The sequence below is a fragment of the Bos indicus genome, chromosome 18 (assembly GCF_029378745.1).
Source record: "Bos indicus isolate NIAB-ARS_2022 breed Sahiwal x Tharparkar chromosome 18, NIAB-ARS_B.indTharparkar_mat_pri_1.0, whole genome shotgun sequence".
Lineage (NCBI taxonomy): Eukaryota > Metazoa > Chordata > Mammalia > Artiodactyla > Bovidae > Bos > Bos indicus.
The window spans coordinates 61,791,499-61,814,785 of record NC_091777.1 but is presented as its reverse complement, the minus strand read 5'-3'; the positions used below and the strand labels follow the sequence as shown (position 1 = coordinate 61,814,785).

General features: G+C 44.6%; 1 protein-coding gene across 2 annotated transcripts; it reads right to left on the bottom strand.

Moving 5' to 3' along the window:
- Positions 1 to 4,567: 4,567 nt before the first annotated feature.
- Positions 4,568 to 22,435, bottom strand: LOC109572915 (cationic amino acid transporter 3-like). 2 transcript variants are annotated; one of them, XM_070771685.1, is made up of 12 exons: positions 22,033 to 22,435; positions 14,107 to 14,509; positions 12,467 to 12,625; positions 10,954 to 11,131; positions 10,419 to 10,531; positions 10,030 to 10,252; positions 9,723 to 9,862; positions 9,519 to 9,621; positions 9,133 to 9,329; positions 8,772 to 8,938; positions 8,391 to 8,499; positions 4,568 to 8,234 (listed from the first exon to the last, which is right to left on the bottom strand). In XM_070771685.1, the coding sequence occupies exons 2-12, from the start codon at positions 14,477 to 14,479 to the stop codon at positions 8,113 to 8,115; spliced, it is 1,884 nt and encodes a 627-aa protein (XP_070627786.1). In that variant the 5' UTR covers positions 14,480 to 14,509; positions 22,033 to 22,435; the 3' UTR covers positions 4,568 to 8,112. The 2 variants fall into 2 exon arrangements, with proteins under 2 accessions (XP_070627786.1, XP_019835643.2); XM_019980084.2 differs by having other exon boundaries at positions 4,569 to 8,234; positions 14,107 to 14,506.
- Between the last annotated feature and the right edge of the window lie 852 nt (positions 22,436 to 23,287).

Here is a 23,287-nt window from a genome sequence, read left to right as displayed (position 1 = left end):
TGAGGTATCACCTCACACCAATCAGAATGGCCATCATCATAAGTCTGCAAACAGTAAATGCTGGAGAGGATGTGGAGAAAAGGGAACCCTCTCGCGCTGTTGGTGGGAATGTAAACTGATACAGCCACGACGGAGAAAGCACGGAGGTTCCGTAAAAAACAGAACTACCACATGATCCAGCAATCCCACTACTGAGTGCATACCACGAGAAAAACAATTCAGAAAGACACAAGTACCCCAATGTTTATTCCAGCACTGTTTGCGGTCGCCAGCACATGGAAGCAACCTAACTGTGATGGGTAGAGAAGATGTGGCACATAGGTACAATGCACTATCACTCAGCCACACAAAGAAACGAGACTGGGTTATTTGTAGTGATACGGATGGACCTAGAGTCTGTCATACAGAGTGAAGTAAGTGAGGAAGAGAAAGACAAATATCATATATTAATGTATATGGATGGAATTAAGAAAAGATGAGCCCGTGTGCAGGGCAGGAACAGAGACGCAGGGCGAGAGAACAGACATATGAGCCCAGGTGGGGGAAGGGGAGGGTGAGACGAACTGAGAGAGTAGCACTGACATATGTACACTAGTGTGTGTAAGGCTGATAGCTAGTGGGAAGCTGCTGTCTAGCTCAGGGAGCTTGGCTCAGTGCTCTGTGATGACCTGGAGGGTGGGATGGGGGGAGGGGGGAGTTCAAGGCGGAGGGGACATATGTATACATGTAGCTGGTTCACTTCTTTGTATGGCAGAAAAACCACCCCAACTTTTTCAAAAGGTGCTTTTCTTCCTGAATGGATGTCTATTTGTTCTTTGGTTATTGAAATATAGTTGGTTTATATTAGTTTCAGGTGTATGGCATAGTGATTCAATATTCTTACAGTTACTGTCATTTGTATAATACAAGTAAATGTATCAAAGGAGAAACAGACTCACAGATCCAGAAAACAAATTAGTGGTTACCAGTGGTGCGAGGGAAGGTTGTTTTTGTTCAGTCGCTAAGTCGCGTCTGACTCTTTGCGACCCCATGGACTGCAGCACTATCTCTGTCCTCCACTATTTCCTGGAGTTTGCTCCCAATTCGTGTCTATTGAGTTGGTGATGCTATCTAACCATCTCATCCTCTGTCACTCCCTTCTCCTTTTGCCATCAATCTCTCCCAGCATCAAAGTCTTTCCAATGAGTCGGTTCTTCGCATCAGGTGGCCAAAGAGAGGAAAGGAGGCAGGATCAAATTAGGGATACGGGATTCAGAGATACAAACTATTATACCATGTATACAATAGATAAGCAGCAAGGATAGGTCGTAGAGTACACGGAATTGTCACCCTTATTGTGTAATAACTTTTGACGGAGTGTAATTGGTGAAACTACGCACCTGAAACTATTATTAATATAATACTGTAAAACAAGTCTACTTCAATTAAAAAGAAATACTGATATAACCAACAGTTCACAATTACTTATTTAGTTTTCACTAGTAATTAGAATTGCTATGGGGTTTTACGAATGGCTCACTGCGTAAGGAGTCTGCCTGCAATGCAGGAGACACAAGAGATGGGGGTTTGATCCCTGAGTTGAGAATGATCCTCTGGGTAAGGAAATGGCAACCCACTCCAGTATTCTTGCCTGGGAAATCCCATGGACAGAGGAGCCTGGCGGGCTACCATCCATGGAGTTGCAAAGAGTCAAACATGACTGAGCAACTAAGCAAAAATGTTAAGAAGTCTGATTAATATGTGTCATTAAAACTACTGAAATTAATAAGGAAAATATATTTGTGTTCAAGGAAATTTTTTTTAAGTTATAAGGATGAACGTGTATTTTGTTAAAGGGAAAGGAAGTAATTTTGTCCTAAAGTGACATTAAAATGGGGGAGGGGAGAAGCAGAACACTGAAAATCTGAGTGTAATAAAGGAAGTTATAGAAAATTTGTGGAGGATTTCCCTGGTGGTCCAGGGGTTCACAGCAGGGGGGCCTGGGTAATATACCCCTGGTCTGGGAACTAAGATTCTGCAAGTTGCAGACAGGGTAAAAAAAAAAAAAAAAAAAAAGAAGTTGTGCTATCTTTGAAAATCTTCCCAAATCAAATTCCTTTACCACACACACACACATACACACACACAAATTATTTGGCCATGGTAAATCTTAGTTGCATTATGATGTGGGATCTAATTTCCTGACCAGGGATCAAACTTGAACCCTGTGCTTTGAGAGCATTGGATCACCAGGGAAGTCACTCCCAAATAATACTATAAGTGAAATATTTTTTTGACCTCTAGCTAATTTGGGGATTTTTCAGTGAGCCCCCACAACATCTCAGAGAAATATATTGAACCCATTATAATTAGGAAAATTGGCAAATATCATTACATAGCTATCACAGTCAAGTAAGTGATGATGAACCTTCTAAGGTGATATTGGAAGGATAAATGTTATCGATCTTTTTTTTCTAAAAAACTATATGAAATTGTAAAAAGCCTAATATGTCTCAGCATATTGTTATCAGTCATAATTCTAATTATTATCTTGAAATATTAAATGTCATGGAAATAGCCAAAACTCTCCTTTTTCTTACCTCAATTGCCATTTAATTTTCTATCAACAGAGCCAAACACCTCACCTCTGGAATTCCCATCTTACATAGGTTATGTAAGGACTCATCCTGTGTTTTATCTCTCTACTTCTTTGCCAAGCATAGCTTTGACTAGATGGACCTTTGTTGGCAAAGTAATGTCTCTGTTTTTTAATACACTGTCTAGGTTTGTCATAGCCTTTCTTCCAAGGAGCAAGCATCTTTTAATTTCATGGCTGCGGTCACAGTCCACAGTGATTTGATATATCCTAGCTGGAGAAGGCAGTGGCACACCACTCCAGTACTCTTGCCTGGAAAACCCCATGGACGGAGGAGCCTGGTGGGCTACAGTCCATGGGGTCACTAAGAGTCGGACACGACCGAGCAACTTCACTTTTCACTTTCATGAATTGGAGAAGGAAATGGCAACCCACTCCAGTGTTCTTGCCTGGAGAATCCCAGGGACAGGGGAGCCTGGTGGGCTGCTGTCTATGAGGTCGAAGAGTCAGACACGACTGAAGCGACTTAGCAGCAGCAGCAGCAGCAGTAAATTGTTATCAGTCATAAGTTATCTTAAAATTTAATACATTATCTTAAAATTCTGTGTTATGGAAATAACCAAAATTCTCTTTTCTTTTTTCTTACCATGGTTGTTATTTAATTTTCCATCAACAGAGACAAACACCTCAGCTCTGAAATTCCAATCTTACATAGATTATGTAAGGAGTCATCCTGTGTCTTATTTCTCCACTTCTTTGCTAAGCTTTTAGAGGGTTAGAGGGAAGGTTAGGTGACTTTTCCAGGCTCATGTGGGCAGTAAAGTGAGGAGGCATGGGGTGTGGGAGAGGAATATGTAAAGCCTGGAGGGTGTCCACGTTGTACCCCTGTCCCTGGAAAGACAGCAGACCCTCAGTCATCTCCCAAACCCCTTCCTCATCTTGTTGCCCTGCTCACAACCACTCACTGACTCCCTGCCCTGTGGGAACCACCCATTTTATGAATCAGTTCAGTTCACTTCAGTTCAGTCACTCAGTCGTGTCCGACTCTTTGCGACCCCATGAATCGCAGCACACCAGGCCTCCCTGTCCATCACCAACTCCTGGAGTTTACTCAAACTCATGTCCATCAAGTCGGTGATGCCATCCAGCCATCTCATCCTCTGTCGTCCCCTTCTCCTCCTGCCCCCAATCCTGCCCAGCATCAGGGTCTTTTCCAATGAGTCACCTCTTCACCTGAGGTGGCCAAAGTATTGGAATTTCAGCTTCAGCATCAGTCCTCCCAATGAACACCCAGGACTGATCTCCTTTAGAATAGACTGGTTGGATCTTCTTGCATCCAAGGGACTCTCAAGAGTCTTCTCCAACACCACAGTTTAAAAGCATAAATTCACCCAAAGCAATCTATAGATTCAATGCAATCCCTATCAAGCTACCAACGGTATTTTTTACAGAGCGAGAACAAATTCACAATTTGTATGGAAATACAAAAAGCCTCGAATAGCCAAAGCAATCTTGAGAAAGAAGAATGGAACTGGAGGAATCAACCTGCCTGACTTCAGGCTCTACTACAAAGCCACAGTCATCAAGACAGCATGGTACTGGCACAAAGACAGAAATATAGATCAATGGAACAAAATAGAAAGCCCAGAGATAAACCCACGCACCTATGGACACCTTATCTTTGACAAAGGAAGCAAGAATATACAATGGAGAAAAGACAATCTCTTTAACAAGTGGTGCTGGGAAAACTGGTCAACCACTTGTAAAAGAATGAAACTAGAACACTTTCTAACACCATACACAAAAATAAACTCAAAATGGATTAAAGATCTAAACATAAGACCAGAAACTATAAAACTCCTAGAAGAGAACATAGGCAAAACACTCTCCGACATACATCAGAGCAGGATCCTCTATGAACCACCTCCCAGAATATTGGAAATAAAAGCAAAAATAAACAATGGGACCTAATTAAAATTAAAAGCTTCTGCACAACAAAAGAGACTATAAGCAAGGTGAAAAGACAGCCTTCAGAATGGGAGAAAATAATAGCAAATGAAGCAACTGACAAACAACTAATCTCAAAAATATACAAGCAACTCCTACAGCTCAATTCCAGAAAAATAAACGACCCAATCAAAAAATGGGCCAAAGAACTAAATAGACATTTCTCTGAAGAAGACATACTGATGGCTAACAAACACATGAAAAGATGCTCAACATCACTCATTATCAGAGAAATGCAAATCAAAACCACAATGAGGTACCATTTCACACCAGTGAGAATGGCTGCGATCCAAAAGTCTACAAGCAATAAATGCTGGAGAGGGTGTGGAGAAAAGGGAACCCTCTTACACTGTTGGTGGGAATGCAAACTAGTACAGCCATTATGGAGAACAGTGTGGAGATTCCTCAAAACACTGGAAATAGAACTGCCATACGACCCAGCAATCCCACTGCTGGGCATACACACTGAGGAAACCAGAATTGAAAAGAACACGTGTACCCCAATGTTCATTGCAGCACTGTTTATAATAGCCAGGGCATGGAAACAACCTAGATGTCCATCAGCAGATGAATGGATGAGAAAGCTGTGGTACATATACACAATGGAGTATTACTCAGCCATTAAAAAGAATACACTTGAATCAGTTCTAATGAGGTGGATGAAACTGGAGGCTATTATACAGAGTGAAGTAAGCCAGAAAGAAAAACACCAATACAGTATACTAATGCATATAAATGGAATTTAGAAAGATGGTAATGACAACCCTGTATGGGAGACAGCAAAAGAGATGTATGGAACAGTCTTTTGGACTCTGTGTGTGTGGAGCGGGGGATGATTTGGGAAAATGGCATTAAAACATGTATAATATCATATAAGAAACAAATCGCCAGTCCAGGTTTGATGCAGGATACAGGAAGCTTGGGGCTGGTGCACTGGGATAACCCAGAAGGATGGTATAGGGAGGGAGGAGGGAGGGGGGTTCAGGATGGGGAACACGTGTACACCCATGGCAGATGCATGTTGATGTATGGCAAAACCAATATAATATTGTAAAGTAAATAATAATAATAGTAAAATAATAAAGTAACAACAACAACAGCAAAAAAAAACAAAAGCATCAATTCTTCGGCACTCAGCTTTCTTCACAGTCCAACCCTCACATCCATACATGACCACTGGAAAAACCATAGCCTTGACTAGACGGACCTTTGTTGGCAAAGTAATGTCTCTGCTTTTGAATATGCTATCTATGTCGGTCATAACTTTCCTTCCAAGGAGTAAACGTCTTTTAATTTCATTGCTGCAATCACCATCTGCAGTGATTTTGGAAACCCCCAAAATAAAGTCTGACACTGTTTCCACTGTTTCCCTATCTACTTCCCATGAAGTGATGGGGCCAGATGCCATGATCTTAGTTTTCTGAATGTTGACCTTTAAGCCAACCTTTTCACTCTCCTCTTTCACCTTCATCAAGAGGCTCTTTAGTTCCTCTTCACTTTCTGCCATAAGGGTGGTGTCATCTGCATATCTGAGGTTATTGATATTTCTCCCAGAAATCTTCATTCCAGCTTGTGCTTCTTCCAGTCCAGTGTTTCTCATGATGTAATCTGCATATAAGTTAAATAAGCAGGGTAACAATATACAGCCTTGATATACTCCTTTTCCTATTTGGAACCAGTCTGTTGTTCCATGTCCAATTCTAACTGTTGCTTCCTGACCTGCATACAGGTTTCTCAAGAGGCAGGTCAGATGGTCTGGTATTCCCATCTCGAAGAATTTTCCACAGTTTATTGTGATCCACACAGTCAAAGGCTTTGGCATAGTCAATAAAGCAGAAATAGATGTTTTTCTGGAACTCTATTGCTTTTTCTATGATCCAGCGGATGTTGGCAATTTGATCTCTGGTTCCTCTGCCTTTTCTAAAACCAGCTTGAACATCTGGAAGTTCATGGTTCACGTATTGCTAAAGCCTGGCTTGCAGAATTTTGAACATTACTTTACTAGCATGTGAGATGAGTGCAATTGTGCAGCAGTTTGAGCATTCTTTGGCATTCCCTTTCTTTGGGATTGGAATGAAAACTGACCTTTTCCAGTCCTGTGGCCACTGCTGAGTTTTCCAAATTTGCTGGCATATTGAGTGCAGCACTTTCACAGCATCATCTTTCAGGATTTGAAGTAGCTCAGCTGGAATTCCATCACCTCCACTAGCTTTGTTCGTAGTGATGCTTTCTAAGGCCCACTTGACTTCACATTCCAGGATGTCTGACTCTAGGTGAGTGATCACACCATCATGATTATCTGGGTCGTGAAGATCTTTTTGGTACAGTTTTTCTGTGTATTCTTGCCACCTCTTCTTAATATCTTCTGCTTCTGTTAGGTCCATACCATTTCTGTCCTTTATCGAGCCCAACTTTGCATGAAATGTTCCCTTGGTATCTCTAATTTTCTTGAATATTAGAGGAATAAACTGTTAATGATTTGCTGTGTCTCCTGACCTGCTTCAGCCAACTGTTTTATCCTCCTAGCTGATCTACACCAAGAATAATCGTTTTAAAAATCCTTCACGGCTTTCCATGAGATGCCCACCTACATCCATCACTTCATGATTTTCATTTGAAAGTGAGATCCAATGAAGGGAACTCCTTCTCATCTCACAGAACCCCTTCACCACCTCCCAGCCTTCTCTCTCCTCTTCCCAGTTTCTCTCTGTATTTACCTTCTCCTGCAACATAACATGCACCACTCATAGATCAGACATGGCTTTAAAGTCCAATTTTCCATTTTAATTAGTTGGGAAAAAATTTTTTTTCCATATGAATACTGTACATTCACTGTGATGAGATCTGCTAAATAAAATTTTCTCCCTCTTGGGGCACATAAAACATTACATATACATGAGATTCTTTGATTATATGTCTCATCTCCTATAACTGAACACATGGTATTTCAGACATTTCACTCTGTTTTAGTTGGTCATTCCCACAACTCTAGACACAAAGTATGGTTACCTGTATTTCTTTCCAGGTCACAATCTCTGTGTTTTCACTGGAAATAGGCATAAGAAGCTGCCTCCTATATGCCCATTGATATTTTATTACTTCCTTTAGTTAATAGTTAGGACTTCCCTGGTGGCTCAGATGGTAAAGCATCTGCTTACAATTCGGGTTCAAGCCCTGGGTTGGGAAGATCTCCTGGAGAAGGAAATGGCAACCCACTCCAGTATTCTTGCCTGGAAAATCGCAGAGTCGGACATGACTGAGCGACTTCACTTTCACTTTTAGTTAATAGTTGTATTTTCTTTGTGAAAATTGATCTTGCTGCCCACTTGTGAAGCATGTGCTTTTCTGTATACATATTATGTTTTGAAAAGTTTACTTAAAAATTATTCAACAGTAAAGTCATTCTATATGGTGGCACATGGCTGTCACTGCATTTCACCTTCAGACTCCATAGAGGCTCAAAGTCACCCTTGAATGGGAAGATACCTCCAGTGTGTGAAAGGATTCCATACGGTATCAGTTTCTTATGGTTAACCTGATTCATCATTGGGCATGTTTTGGTCCAGCATTTGGGAGGTGGAGTCTGGTGGCTGTTGATCATTGTTCTCCTCCAAGCTGTGTCGGATCCCATATCCAAAGTATATGGCAAATCCTAGGAGGGAAATGAGATGATGAGAAAGAAAAGTAGGTGCTCTCCTCACTTAAAAATCCCATTAGCCCTCCTATTTCAGTGTCTGACACAGTTTCTGGGAGAGGTGGTAGGAAGACACTTGAGTTCAGTCACTCATTTTCCAAGGAAGGCACTTACCAATCACCATCCAAATGCCAAATAGGACCCAGGTCCCAGTGTTCATCTGCATCAACAAGTAGATGTTCACAAAGATGCTCACCAGTGGGAGGACAGGCAGAGCAGGCACCTGTGGGCAGAGTCAGTTCATCCCTGGACACACCCCAGATGTCTGAGAAGGAGACTGCACCCCATATGTGTCAGAAGACTCCCATTCTACTCAGCCTGTGTGTTCAGTGCCTACTGAGATTGTGTGCATAAAGCACTGAGTGTGGATCAGGGAAGAGTCCAGTGGTTTTAGCAATTCCTGTCATTCCTGGTCCAGCGAAGGACGCTTAGACCGCAAAGGACGCAGACCTCCTTCACTCAAGGTGGACACTGTGGGCACATGAGGTCACCTACCTTGAAGTGAAGAGGAGTGGGGTCCTGGGGCTGCCTCCAGATGATGGCCATGACCCCAGTGATGAGCAGCAGCAGCAGCACAGCCACTGTTGTGAGCACGGGGTCTCCAGAGAACACCTGGCTGGGCCACTGGGCTAGGACCAGGCTCAGGATTATCAGCAGGAGAACTGCAAGGGTCAAGGAGGAGAATAGGCTGGACCCAGAAGACAAAGATGTCAGGACCTTGTGCCACACCCCTCCCCAGGCTGCCCACCTCAGGAAGGGCCATCGTATCTCCAAGACTCCTCAATTGCTCAAAACACACTGCCTTCTCCATGCTGTCAATTGCGGAATACAGCCAAAGAGAAGTCCCACTGCTCACCAAGCAGGGAGGCACATCCATAGACAATCTGGCCAGATTTCACAGTGGGGGTCGTGCTGGTAGGGAACCACAGAGTCTTTAGAGTCCTTGAAGTTCCTGCTTCTGATGCAGGTTCCGAAGGACTTGCTTCCCACTGTGAAATATCAATTTCATCATCTTTTTTCTCATTCTTGCTGAAATTCTGTTCTGGTTGATACCTGAATTAGAAATATCAAGGCAGTATTAATGATAGCCCCTACTCATCCAACATTACCCAGACTAATCTGTCATTTGCCAACTTAATGATAGCAGGACATTTACAAGATAGCAGGAAGGAAGAAGAGAATTATCTCTGCATCAATCCCCATGAGTCAAAGACCCCCAGGCAAGGTGTAGAGAATCCTTACCTGAGGACAAGAACTGAAAAGGCCACCAGGGTGTAAGCAAGCAGGGTCCCAATTGACACAAGGTACACAAGATCGATCAGCTCCAAGAGTAGAGCCAGGACCGCTAAAATCAGGGCACAAACGAGGTGGGAGAAGAGAGTGAGACTGTGGATACATACAAGTCAAGAAAATTGATCAGAGAAGGAGTGGATTTTGTTTATACACCTGCAAGCATTCCAGAAACCAAGATGGCCCAGATGGGGGTTCCTCTGCGGCCATGGAGTCGGGCAAGTCCTCGGAAAAGGAGCCCATCCTCTGCCATTACGTAGATCAACCGAGGCATGGTGAACATGGTACCCAGGAGGCTGGGACAGGAAATGGAAACATGTGAGGATGTGGAGAAGCAGGAGAGACCAGGGCTTCTGTTCCCTGTCTTCCTGGGGTCACAAGTCTTTTCCTGTTGTCTCTCAACCCAAGGACTACGATCCCTGATAATCCCACAGTGGGTGGATTAAAAACCTGTGGCACTGACCTGGATGTAAGAGCACAGAGGGTGCCAACAGCCACAACATATCGGGCAGGGTTCCACCCGACATGGAGGAAAGCCTGCAGCAAGGGGCTCTGGGGTTGAATCTGGTAGTAGGGCACCATGAGGGTGAGTGCTGCTGAGACACCAAAATACGCCAAAAAGCCGATAAAGATAGTGATCACGATGCCCAGGGGGATGGAGCGACGAGGATTTTGGACCTCTTTCCCTGCAAGATGGGTGGAGTACAGGGTCAGTAAACACACTGGAATGTAAGCACAAAATCCAATTTCCCCTTGCACCTCCAAACTCAGTCTAACCTTCTCCCAACCCCTGCGCCCAAGGGCAGCCCGACCTGCCCAGACTCTCAATAAGACACCCAGTGACCGTGTTACCTGTAGTAGCAATGACATCAAAGCCAACAAAGGCATAGACACACGTTGCTGCTCCCTGGAGAATCCCTTCAAAGCCAAAAGGCAGAAACCCTCCAGAACCCAGAGGCCCCAAGCTGTGTTGAGAGAAGGAGCAAGAAAGAACGTGGGTGAGGTGTGTTCACCCATCTCCACTGGACTCCTCAGTTAACTTCACAAGCCCTGGGCCCCAGGATTCATATCATCTAGATTCGTCAGCCCCAAAGTCATTGAAAGAAAAGTGAAAGTGAAGTCGCTCAGTCGTGTCCGACTCTTAGTGACCCCATGGACTGTAGCCTACCAGGCTCCTCCGTCCATGGGATTTTCCAGGCAAGAGTACTGGAGTGGGTTGTCATTGCCTTCTCCAGGAGATCTTCCCAACCCAGGGATTGAACCCAGGTCTCCTGTATTGTAGGCAGATGCTTTACCATCTGAGCCACCAGGGAAGTACCTCCTCAGCTTATTCCCAGCTCTGCATCAAACACACAGGCATTAGTGTGACCAAGAGCACCGTCCTGACCTATAGGTGTCACTGGATCCAGATGTGGCTAATCTGTAGTCCTCTTCCGTGAGCTTCCAGTTGTGCGGGTCTCCCTTAATGAAGCCAGAGAGGATGGTGAAGCTGAGAACCAAAAGGTTCAAGCCAGTGAACACTTTGTTAACCAGGGTTGACTCACAAGCTCCCAGAAACAGTAATCCTGTGGGGGAACATGGAAGAAGAGACATCCAAAATAACTAAATCCACAGAGACAGAGAACAGACGAGCGGTTGTCAGAGGCTGGTGTTTGCGGGTGAGTGGAAGGTGGACAGTGATCGCTCAGTGTGTACAGGTTTCCCTTTTCTTGCAATGAAAAAATTTGGAACTAGAAGCAGGTAATGGTCGTATAGCAATGTGAAGGTACTGAAAGTGAAAGTGAAATTCACTCAATCGTGTCTGACTCTTTGCAACCCCATGGGCTTAGTCCATGGAATTCTCCAGGACAGAATACTGGAGTGGGTAGCCTTTCCCTTCTCCAGGGGATTTTCCCATCGCAGGGATCAAACCCAGGTCTCCCACATTGCAGGCAGATTCTTTACTAGCTGAGCCACAAGGGAAGCCCAAGAATACTGGAGTGGGTAGCCTATCCCTTCTCCAGTGGATCTTCCTGACCCAGGAATTGAACTGGGGTCTTGAAGGTACTCAGTGCCACTGAATTGTCCACTTTGAAGATGGTTAATTTCTTACTGTGGCAACCATCCCACAATAAACCAATTGATCAAATCACACTTTGCACATCTTAAAATTATATAATATTGCAATCTCAATTATATCCCAATGAATCTGGAGTGATATAGTAAAAAGAAAAAAAAAAGTTAATTTTGTGTGAATTTCCTCTCAAACATCTTCAGTCAGTACATGGAAGAAACTTATAAGTCTAAGTAAATGATTATCAGGTGGGGGTGATTTTTCTCTCTCAAGAGACTCTTGGTAAAGTCTGGAGACATTCTAATTGCTGTAATTCAGGAGGTGGGCTTCATTATTTTCTAGTGAGTAAAAACCAGGGTGGTGGTGGTTTAGTCATGAATCGTGTCCAACTCTTTTGACCCTGTGGACTGTAGCCCGCCAGGCTCCTCTATCCATGGGATTCTCCCCTCAAGAATACTGGAGGGGGTTGCCATTTCCTTCTCCAGGGGATCTTCCTGACCCAGGGATTGAACCTGGGTCTCCTGCACTACAGGCAGATTCTTTACTGACTGAGCTATTGACTGTTTTACCCCTGGAAAAACCAGGGGTGCTACTCAATATTTCACAATGATTGAAAACAAAACCTACAATGAATAGGGCAGTACTCCACACACACACCAAAGAATGATTTTACGCAGAACGTCAGTAGTGCCAAGGGTGGAAAACCATGGTCTATGTCTGTCTTGCCTTCCTGTCTCTCTTGTCCCAGACACTTCATTCCAGCCTTAATCCGCCCCTAGCCTTTTACACCCCAGCTCCCCTCTTCCATACTCTACTCTGCCCATTCCATCACTGAACCCTGTCTCACCTGTAAGAAGCAACACCAGGCCCAGTGCAAAAAAGTCTGCATATGTGGCCAGGAAGTAGGGCACGTTCAGAGAGAAAGTTCCCTGGAACGCCTGAGAGATGTGGTTCCCAATCAGGCTGTCAAAGGCAGCGCTCCAGGCCCTGGACACACAGGCGGTGCCTGCAGCAGCAGAGGAAGAAACATTCATCAACAGACATGAACTGAACTCCTGCCATGTCATGGGAAGCATGGGGGAAAGAAGCCAACAAATCACTTAAGCTCAAAAAGTTTCTATGTATAGAGTGAAGAGTGTAGACCCAGATGACTCACAAAATAGCTCAACTATTTAATATATTGCTGTGTGCTGTGTTTAGTCGCTCAGTCGTGTCCCACTCTTTGCCACCCCTTGGACTGTAGCCAGCCAGGCTCGTCTGTCCATTTAATACGTTAGCGGGAGATTAACGTGAGGCCAGAAAAAATATAACTGGAAGGTGGGATCAAGAAGGTGGGAAGAATGTAGGGCAAAAATCACTACAATATTGTAAATAATTAGCCTCCAATTAAAATTAATTAATTAAAAAAATGAAGGTTGGAAGATGAGGGTGAAGGTTTATTTACTTTTCTTTATTTTTTAAAGATTTTGTTTATCGATTCATTTATTCTTGGCCACACTGGGTCTTCACTGCCACACGTGGGCTTTTCTCTAGATGCAGGGAGTGGGTGCTGCTCCCGAGTTGCAGGGCATGGGCTTCTCACTGTTGTGGCTTCTCTTCTTGTGAAGCATGGGCTCTAGGGCGTGCGGGCTCAGTAGTTGTGGCACACAAGCTTAGTGACCCCATGGCATGCGGAATCTTCTTGCATCAGGGATTGAACCCGTGTCACCTGCATTGGCAGGCAGATTCTTAACCACTGGACCACCAGGAAAGTCCCTCTGTTTTTAAAAAAATTATTTATTTAGCTATACCAGGTCTTAGTTGCTGCATGCAAACTCTGTGGCATGTGAAATATAGTTCCCTGACCAGGGATCGAACCTGGGCCCTCTGCTTTGTGAGCTCGGAGCCTTAGCCATTGGACCACCAGGGAAGTCCCGAGGGTAAAATTTTGAATTGAGTTGCAGGATTTCTCTGGTGGTGCAGTGGTTAAGAATCCGCCTGCTAATGCAGGGGACATGCAGGTTTTGATCCCTGGTCCAGAAAGATTCCGCATGTCCCAGGGCAACTAAGCCCATGTGCCACAACAAGAGGAGCCACGGCGATGAGCAGCCCTCACACCAAAACTAGAAGAGCAGCCCGTGCCAGCAACAAAGACTCAGCACAACCCAATAAATAAAAAAAATTAAAAAAAAAAAATTGGGTGGTAGAGGAACTCACTCAAAGGCAGCAGCTAAGCAGAGACTTCAAAGAGGTGAAGGGATGAGCCTGTGGGCCATGCCCGCTTCTTACCCACTCCCCACAGTTCCCTTTCCTTCACGGTTCCTGGTCCATCATTTAAAGGAAGCAGGATTGTTCTAAGTAGAAAGAACTTGTGGGGTTTTCCTGCCACAATAACCCACTTCAGCCCACAAGGTTGAAAACAAAGTTTTCCCAAATTAATAAGACTCCAGTACCTCCTATGAGTTTCTGATCTGAAGCCCCACACCTTCCCCCACCCCATCATCTCACCCATGACATAGGACAGGATGAGGTTCCAGCCAGTGATGAAGGCACACAGCTGACCCATGGTGACGTAGCTGTAGAGATACACAGAACCGGAGCGTGGTACCCGGGCCGCCAACTCTGCATAGCAGAGCCCAGACAAAAGAGTAGACAGACCGGCCAGCAAGTAGCAGATGATGATCGCTGGTCCAGCCTCATACACAGACACTTCTCCAACCAAGATGTACATGCCATTCCCTAGGGTGCCACCCAAACCCAAGGCAATCAGATCGAGAGTGTTCAGACGACGAGCCGTGCGCTTCTCAGGTCCCTCCCTGGGCCGCAGCCGCTGTCTGCGGACCAGCTTCTGACCAAATTGGTGAACATACTGACGCAGCATCCTAGGCACAGTTGAAGAGGCTCAGATCTGCTGAGAAAACAACACAACAAGCCGTCAAGAATGTCCACCCGCCCTGAGTCCTGGGAGTCCAATTTCACAGAGCGTAGGAGTGATGGCAGCAGGTGGGGAAGGACGCATTGGCCAAGTTCTCCAGCTCTGAGATTTGGTATCTGAGGCATGAAACCTTGAATACGCTTCAGCGTTACTGGAAGGGCGGTTGAAGAGAAGTGAGGGGAAAGAGAATGCGTCACTCTAAAATGTGCCACTGGCTTGTGGACTGTTTTCAGCTGAAGGCAATTAAGACGTTGCAGCCTGAAGGAAAGCCTTTTGCCTCTCCCTTCTTGGCTCAAAATAATTTAGATTACAGTGCCTATGCCAGGAAGAGAGCTATTATCAGAGAAGTTTTGATCTTTGAAAGACTTGTCTGTGGAGAGGGGCAAACGTTTGTTAACCAATCATTTGCTCTTCCCATTTTCTGAAACCGAGAGGGGTTGATCTCAGAGACAGCGAGCAAGCGAGAGACAGCCTCAAGCGGTGGCTTGAAATGAAGTCTTAGTTCTTTGCTCAGGAACTGGACCTGGGAGGCCTGGATGAAAACCAGGAATCCCAGCCTCTCATCCACCAGGGGCTAGAGGCTGGAGACAAGGTTCCCCTGGCTCTTGACCTCACTGAAAAATGCATTTCTCAAGGAGGAAAAAGCTGTTAAAAAAACAAAAACAAAAAAACACAGGTACAAAGTGTATTATTAGAGACACAGCACAAGCGGGGGAGCACACGGAGGAGCAGTGCCGGGGTCCAGCCCCGGTGGATCCAGGGAATTCGAAGCGGGGACGGCGTCGGCGAGGATCAGGAAACAACTGCTTAATTAAACGTTAATTAAGGATATAAAGAGTGGTGAAATAAGGATAGCTCAGCCAAGAAATTCAGTGAAGAGAAGAGGCTGAATAAAATTCCAAAGCAGGGAATTTACGTCACCTACGAAGGCCGCAGGCGTCCTCCCGGTCTCCCGAAGGAGAGGAGACACTAAGGCCTCCCAGGTCAGATCTTAGAAGCCCAGGCAAAATTAGTAGGCTTGACGAGCTTCCCCGCCTCAGAGGAAAAGTTCAGCCAGAAGGTGAAAGAAAGAACAACACGGGGAGACCAAATTTTGGTGAACAAAAAGACATACTTTATTTTCCAAAGTAGTTTTATACCTTAAGTTGTGCATAGAGGATAATGGGGGAAGGGGTGGAGTCATGCAAGGACAGGAGTCCCTGATTCTAATCGAAGCCAGGCTTTCAAACTTATCATATGCAAAAGTTTAGGTGATTTACATCATCTTCTGGCCAGGAGGCCTGTTAACATTTTAAGAAACTTATTTTTCTCTAAAGGTGATTATTCTAAAGTCAGGCGCCAGCCTCCAAAAAGCATTAGATAAAGTTGCATTCCTATAGGGCAAAGGTGAGGTGGGCTCAATCAAGAAAAGAATTAACTCAAGGGTCCAAGGTTACAAACATTGAGGCTACTACTTACATTTCTTTTTATTTTATTTTATTTTATTTTTAAACTTTACATAATTGTGTTGGTTTTGCCAAATATCAAAATGAATCTGCCACAGGTATACACGTGTTCCCCATCCTGAACCCTCCTCCCTCCTCCCTCCCCATACCATCCCTCTGGGTCGTCCCAGTGCACTAGCCCCAAGCATCCAGTATCGTGCATCGAACCTGGACTGGCAACTCGTTTCTTATATGATATTTTACATGTTTCAATGTCATTCTCCCAAATCTTCCCACCCTCTCCCTCTCCCACAGAGCCCATAAGACTGTTCTATACATCAGTGTCTCTTTTGCTGTCTTGTACACCGGGTTATTGTTACCATCTTTCTAAATTCCATATATATGTGTTAGTATACTGTATTGGTGTTTTTCCTTCTGGCTTACTTCACTCTGTATAATAGGCTCCAGTTTCATCCACCTCATTAGAACTGATTCAAATGTTTTCTTTTTAATGGCTGAGTAATACTCCATTGTGTATATGTACCATAGCTTTCTTATCCATTCATCTGCTGATGGACATCTAGGTTGCTTCCATGTCCTGGCTATTATAAACAGTGCTGTGATGAACATTGGGGTACACGTGTCTCTTTCCCTTCTGGTTTCCTCAGTGTGTATGGCCAGCAGTGGGATTGCTGGATCATAAGGCAGTTCTATTTCCAGTTTTTTAAGGAATCTCCACACTGTTCCCCATAGTGGCTGTACTAGTTTGCATTCCCACCAACAGTGTAAGAGGGTTCCCTTTTCTCCACATCCTCTCCAGCACTTATTATTTGTAGACTTTTGGATCGCAGCCATTCTGATTGGTGTGAGATGGTACCTCATAGTGGTTTTGATTTGCATTTCTCTGATAATGAGTGATGTTGAGCATCTTTTCATATGTTTGTTAGCCATCTGTATGTCTTCTTTGGAGAAATGTCTATTTAGTTCTTTGGCCCATTTTTTGATTGGGTCATTTATTTTTCTGGAGTTGAGCTGTAGGAGTTGCTTGTATATTTTTGAGATTAGTTGTTTGTCAATTGCTTCATTTGCTATTATTTTCTCCCATTCTGAAGGCTGTCTTTTCACCTTGCTAATAGTTTCCTTTGATGTGCAGAAGCTTTTAAGGTTAATTAGGTCCCATTTGTTTATTTTTGCTTTTATTTCCAATATTCTGGGACTACTTACATTTCTATACACCAATTATATCAATCAATACACTGCCAAGGACACAGTAGGTAAGGGATATGGAGACTTAGCAGCAAACATTGGCCCAACAAGTGAAAAATCCTTCACCAAAACAATTTCTAATCAATCTTTTAACTGCTCAAAGGAATCTGTATTTAGACAGTTTAGAACATCTCATGCCTCTCACAGTTGGGAGGCTCTGAACAATCACATGTGGCTGGAAAAACCTGTTCAGGTAGGCTAGAGGATTTCCAAAGGAGTTTGTAGGTTGAAACACTGTCACACCCAGGAATTATTAACTGGAGCTGTAACTAACTCTTTTTTCAGAGAGAGGTAGTGGGGGACAGCCCCCCGTAAAGTCAGAGGTGTAGGTGAGAGCACAAAGCAGAAAGTAGGCAGACTCTGGTTTGGGGGGTAGATGCTCGAGAATTTCCAGGGGGACTCCTGAGGCTCGATCCTGCCTTTTTGAATGCCGAGCCTCCTCCCTCATGACCTTTGCCACGGATGGAGCTCCTCAAGCCAGCTCCCGGCAGAGCAGCCTGTTCAGTTAAGACAGAAACGAGGCAGAGTCACATGCCTGGAGAGAAAGAGTGTGGGCATCTCCCCTCATGAGAAGGAGCCCTGTAAAGAGGCGTGAAAACCCTTCATACCGAGCAGTTCTTCCACATCTTTGCTCACCTTTGGCCAATTATCTGGTTTCTTTTTTCACACCTGACCTGCCCTACAATCCTCCCCAACACATATGTACAGCTCTCTTCCAAGAGGGATTCCAGGCCAGAGGCCTGAGGGGGCCTTTGCATTACCTGTTATGGGATGGCACTCCCTCCTTTTGGGGCCCGCAGAAGCCTTCCTGTGTACGTGGAACATCTCCCTTGCCCTAAGGATGGGAAATATGTGACCTCTTGATCCTTTACTCAGACAAGGTTTTGTCATTGTTGTGTAGTTGCTAAGTCATAACCAACTGTTTTGTGACCCCATGGACTGTAGCCTGCCAGGCTCCTCTGTCCATAGGACTTCCAAGGCAAGAATACTGGAGCAGGTTGCCGTTTACTTTGAGGGATCTTCCATAACCAGGGATTGAACCTGCATCTCTTGCATTGGCAGGTAGCTTCTTTACCATTGAGCCACCAGGCAAGCCCCAGACATAATTGTTTTCTCTGTATCACTCAGGAAAGGAGGACAGACAGTGGTATGTAGCTCTCGCAAAGTCAGACAAGTTAATATGTAGTCAACCCAGATTTGAATCAGCACATCTAGCTGATCTTAGGTCCACTGACCTATGACCACATAGGTTCCTCCATAGTGAAAGTGAAAGAGTTAGTCGTTCAGTCGTGTCCAATTCTGTGACCCCATGGACTGTGGCCTGCCAGGCTCCTCGGTCCATGGGATTCTCCAGGCAAGAAGACTGCACTGCGTGGCCATTCCCTTCTCCAGGGGATCTTCCTGACCCAGGGATTAAACCCAGGTCTCCCGCATTGCGGGAGGATTCTTTACCATCTGAGGCACCAGGGAACAGTGACCCTGGTGTAATCCTTCAGAAGCAATTTCTGACTAAAATTTCCAAATGGCCCCTTAAGGCCAAGAAAGCCATGTCAAAGGCTTATCATCAGATTTTGCCTAGGTGGATTTCTGTCTCACAGAGGTCTGCCAAAAACTTGCGTTTCCTGCATGTGTCTTTTTAACCCAATGAGACTGTTCAGAACCCAGAGATCCTCATTTTCTGGAGGGACCAGGCAGAGAGAAAAGAAAAATGTTTTAATTTTATCTGCGGATGTCAGTTACCAAGTTGTTGTAAATCATCAACAGCTTGAGAATAGCTTTTTTAATATCTGAAAACCAGATTAGAAGCCAATAATATGTCAGAAAAAAAGTCATAAACATTATAATCATACTTAGCAGTTTGGGGCTTTCCAAGTGGTGCTAGTAGTAAAGAATCTACCTGCCAATGCAGGTAGATATAAGAGACACAGGCTTGATCCCTCGGTCAGGAAGATCCCCTGGAGGAGGGCATGGCAACCCACTCCAGTATTCTTGCCTGGAGAATCCCACGAACAGAGGATCCTGGTGGGCTGCATGCAGTCCATGGTGTCGCAAGGAGTCAGACAGGACTGAAGCAACTCAGCATACACACACACATGTCTTTAGTGATTCATTTAATCTCCCGTAATTAATGTTTGTTCTTTTTGAGTCCAATTTTTTCCATTATCTCTGTTGATCTTGCCTAATGATTGAGGATTAGTGACAGTGATGGTTGCAAGATAGTTTGAAGAAATTTAAGGGAAGGTTTGTATGATCTGTATGGTGAAGGGGGTACTTTGATCACTAGAGACTGTGGAAGGTATACCCCACGTGGAACATATGTTGTAACCATTTTCTTTCCATCATGAGGCAACAAAGCCAGGTAGTCAGAAAAGGCTTTAACACATGAAATAACAATGAGGTTTGCCAAGGAGCTGGGAAAAGCTAAAGGGTCATCTTGGATTTTCCATCAATGTGACTTTAATTCACACCTATTGTTCACCCACTTTAACTTCCTAACTTAAGAGTAGACCATTGCCATGGCACAAAGGCATCAGGATGGGCAAAAGTCTGAAAACAAGGTGTTGAGTTTTGTAGAAGCAGAATGAACTGTAACTACATGTGCCGTAATCTTCAGAGATCATCGTGAAATAATACTTATTCACTCAACCAAAGTAACAGAAAGATTTCCAAAGCAAATATAAATGACTGAAAGGCAAGGAAGTTCACATGGTCTGCTGTCAAAAGCAGTGTTCCAAGAAAACTGTGTTCTTTTCACAGAGAGAGAAAACCAGACTTCTCTCTGGCACTGGCTCACCATTACTAACAAAATTTATTTACCTAATTCATTTAAATTTAATCTTAGAAAGTCCACTCTACAAATCTGGAAGAGGAAGCACTTTTACAAAGGCATAAGAGTGTAAATACACATGTATATCCAGACAGCAATCTCATAATTTCATTTTCTATACTTAGTCATGAATCAGACATTACAATATAAAACTCACCAGTTTATAAATAACAGTTGGGATGAGTAAAATTTTAAAAGGCTTTGTCCTCATTTTTTCCCTCCATTCTCAGGAATTAGAGATTATTAAGTGCTATAAGTGTTCCTGGGAACCCTGGTGTCAAGGTACAGGGAGAGAAAACCACATTCTCTTAGTAGGACTTGTTCTCTCAGGGTCAGAATTCTGAAAGAAAAAAGTATTTTAAAAGCTGGCTTTCTCTAACTGTACATGCAAAAAAAAAAAAAAAAGTGTTTTTTTTCCCCCCAATTTCAGATTTTTATCTTAATTTTCTCTGAAGTGCAGAGAATATTGTGGCCACACCATGTCATAATGAAATATCATCTTTCTTTTCTGTAGTCATAGTTTCGTAGCTAAAATTTAGACCAGTGCTCAAATTGGCCCTAATAATAGGAGCAGATAAATGGATGATAAACTGTTGCCCCAGCAGGGATTGCCCCCTGGAGAGGTGGGATCTTAGTTTGATCAGAAGAATCTGAAGAAGTAGAGGAAATTGCAGGAGTTGGGGAAGCTTGTTACACCACCCTGAGAGTTGGGAGAAGTTGATGGGGATCGTTTAGAAGTTCAGGAGAGTTGATCTCAGTTTATTTTCCAATCCTGTGGTGATAAAGATCTAATTGTAAGATAGTATTACAATCTAGAGACCTCAATCTCTAGGTCACTTTCCATCCCCCAACCTAAATAAAGTTCAGGTCATGTTACAGCAAAATCTAAGTTTTCCCTTTCTTGGTCCATCTGGCTTAGAAAGAGGATCCTCCCATGCTGAACAACCTGCAACCAAGAACAGCACTCCTAGAAATGAAGCCCAGCCTCCCAGAAACATTACTTGGGGGCCCCTGAGGGAGACCCAGAGTGTCCTCTGAATTTCCTTCGAATCCTGGGCTTTATAGAATTTCGAGCATCTTCCACCAGACATCTCTGGTCAACCCTGTCCTTGTGCCAGGGGTCTAGGGGCGTGTGGATATTTGAACTAGTACCAGTCCATCACCAGAGCTCTCTTTGAGTGACATCTGTTGCTGCTTTGCGGTATGGTTCAAAATAGCCAGCCCAGTAGGCTGTCCATGGCAGCATGTGGACTGTCAGAGCCTGGCATTGGTGGGGCGGGGGCAGACTGCTGGAGTCATTGGAGTTGACTGCAATGCAAAATGCCACGGGGGTCAGGACCTGAGGCTGAGAGGTGGAGTATTCCCCCTAGGGGATTTCTGACATGGAATAAGGTGGGACATTAAACAGCAGAAGTACCTTAGGTTTATTGCCTTGTTTGTTTGGCATCTAAAATAAACATGAAGGAGATATAAGGTTTAGGTCAGGGGCGAGGCGGGGGGTGGGGGGCGGACCAACCACCTTACTTCATGAGTAATGCAGAAAAAGAAATCATGGGGAAAAAAAGAGGAATGTGGTGTTTGTGGTAGCAGAGCACTCAGAGAGAAACATTAGAAGACAGTGGGGCCCAGGGGGTAAAGTGTGGGTGTAGCAGGGAGCGATTTGTTGGAGGTGCTGAGCTAACAGCTCCCAGCGTGCTGCTTGCAAAGTCAATGAGGAAACTGCTTGGGTGGAAGACCTCCTGGGGGTTATAGCTCAGGGAGAAAGAGGGAGAGAGGAGGGATAAAGAAAGAGAGAGGAGGGAGAAAGAGGGAGAGAGGAGAGAGAAAGATATAGCGAGGGCTCCTTCATTGAGTGGACCCAGATTGAGCCCTGTGGATCCAGGAAAGAGAACAAAGCAGAGAATGAGAGCAAGCAAGTTTTCAAGGGATAAACTGAAATTCAGAAGTCTCCCGCCAGCAGTTCAGGGAGAACAGCAGTTTACCTTGAAATCCCGGGTTTCAGCATCGGTGATCTGAGAGAGAGTCAGCCGTGAGCGGTGGCTTAGTTCTCGGCCTGGGAACTGGACCTGCAGTTGACCTTGAAATCCCATTCTTGGAGACAGACGGCCATGAGGGGTGGCCTGAAGCAAGTTGTCTTAGTTTTCTACCCAGGGGTCGGACCTGAGTGGCCTGGAGGAAAACCAGGAGTCTAGCTGCTCGTCCACCAGGGGCTAGAGGCTAGAGACAAGGTTTTCCTGGCTCTTGCCCCCACTGAAAAATGCAGTTCTCAAGAAGGCAAAAGTTGTAAACAAAACAAAACAACAGGTACAAAGTGTACTATCAGAGACACAGCACAGCAAATGAGAGCACACACAGAGAAACTGCTCAGTTAAGACAGAAGTGAGGCAGAGACACACACCTGGAGAGAGAGAGTGCTGGCGTCCTCCCAGGAGGAGGAGCCCCGTAAAAGGCAGTAAAACCAATCATAAGGACAGTTCTTCAAGGCTTGTTTACCTTTCGCCAATTATCTAGTTTCTTTTTCCACACCTGACCTGCCCTAAGGATCCTCACCAACATGCATATGAAATTTTTTTCCAAGATGGATTCTAGTCCAGAGCCCTGTGAGGGGGTCCTTGGCATCACTTATTATGGGATGGCATCCCCTTCGTTTTGACCTCCAAGGAGGCTTTCTGGGCATGTGCAGCGTCTCCCCAGTCCCAAGGGTGAGAAATATGTGACCTCTTGATCTTTTAATCAAATAGAGTTTAGCCCTGCTGTGATTGTCACCTTAAGTGTCCACAGGAACAAAGTCCAGCTACTTATGATGTTCTTGTCATTTCCATCTCGAAGTGCCAACAGGAGGCTAGCTGTAAATATCTAGCCTAGAGCCCACCTGTCTACTTCCTCAGGAAATGTAAACAGGAGTCTAATTCTAAATGTCCAGCCTAGAGCTTACCTAGATCCTACCTCAGGACCACATGGGCTTCCTGGGCACAGAGGCATATTTCTGTCCCTGTGTTTCTTGTAGGCATGACTCCAGCCTCCATGACCTTCTCTGAGTTCCAAAGTGCAGCTTCAAGCAGTTGCTAATCACAGAAGAAATGATTGGCAACTGCTTGAATGGGTGTTCCCATTCCATGGATGGGAATGAATACCAGAGAAACCTGTATGCAGGTAAAGAAGCAACAGTTAGAACCGGACATGGAACAACAGACTGGTTCCAAATTGGGAAAGGAGTACATCAAGGCTGTGTATTGT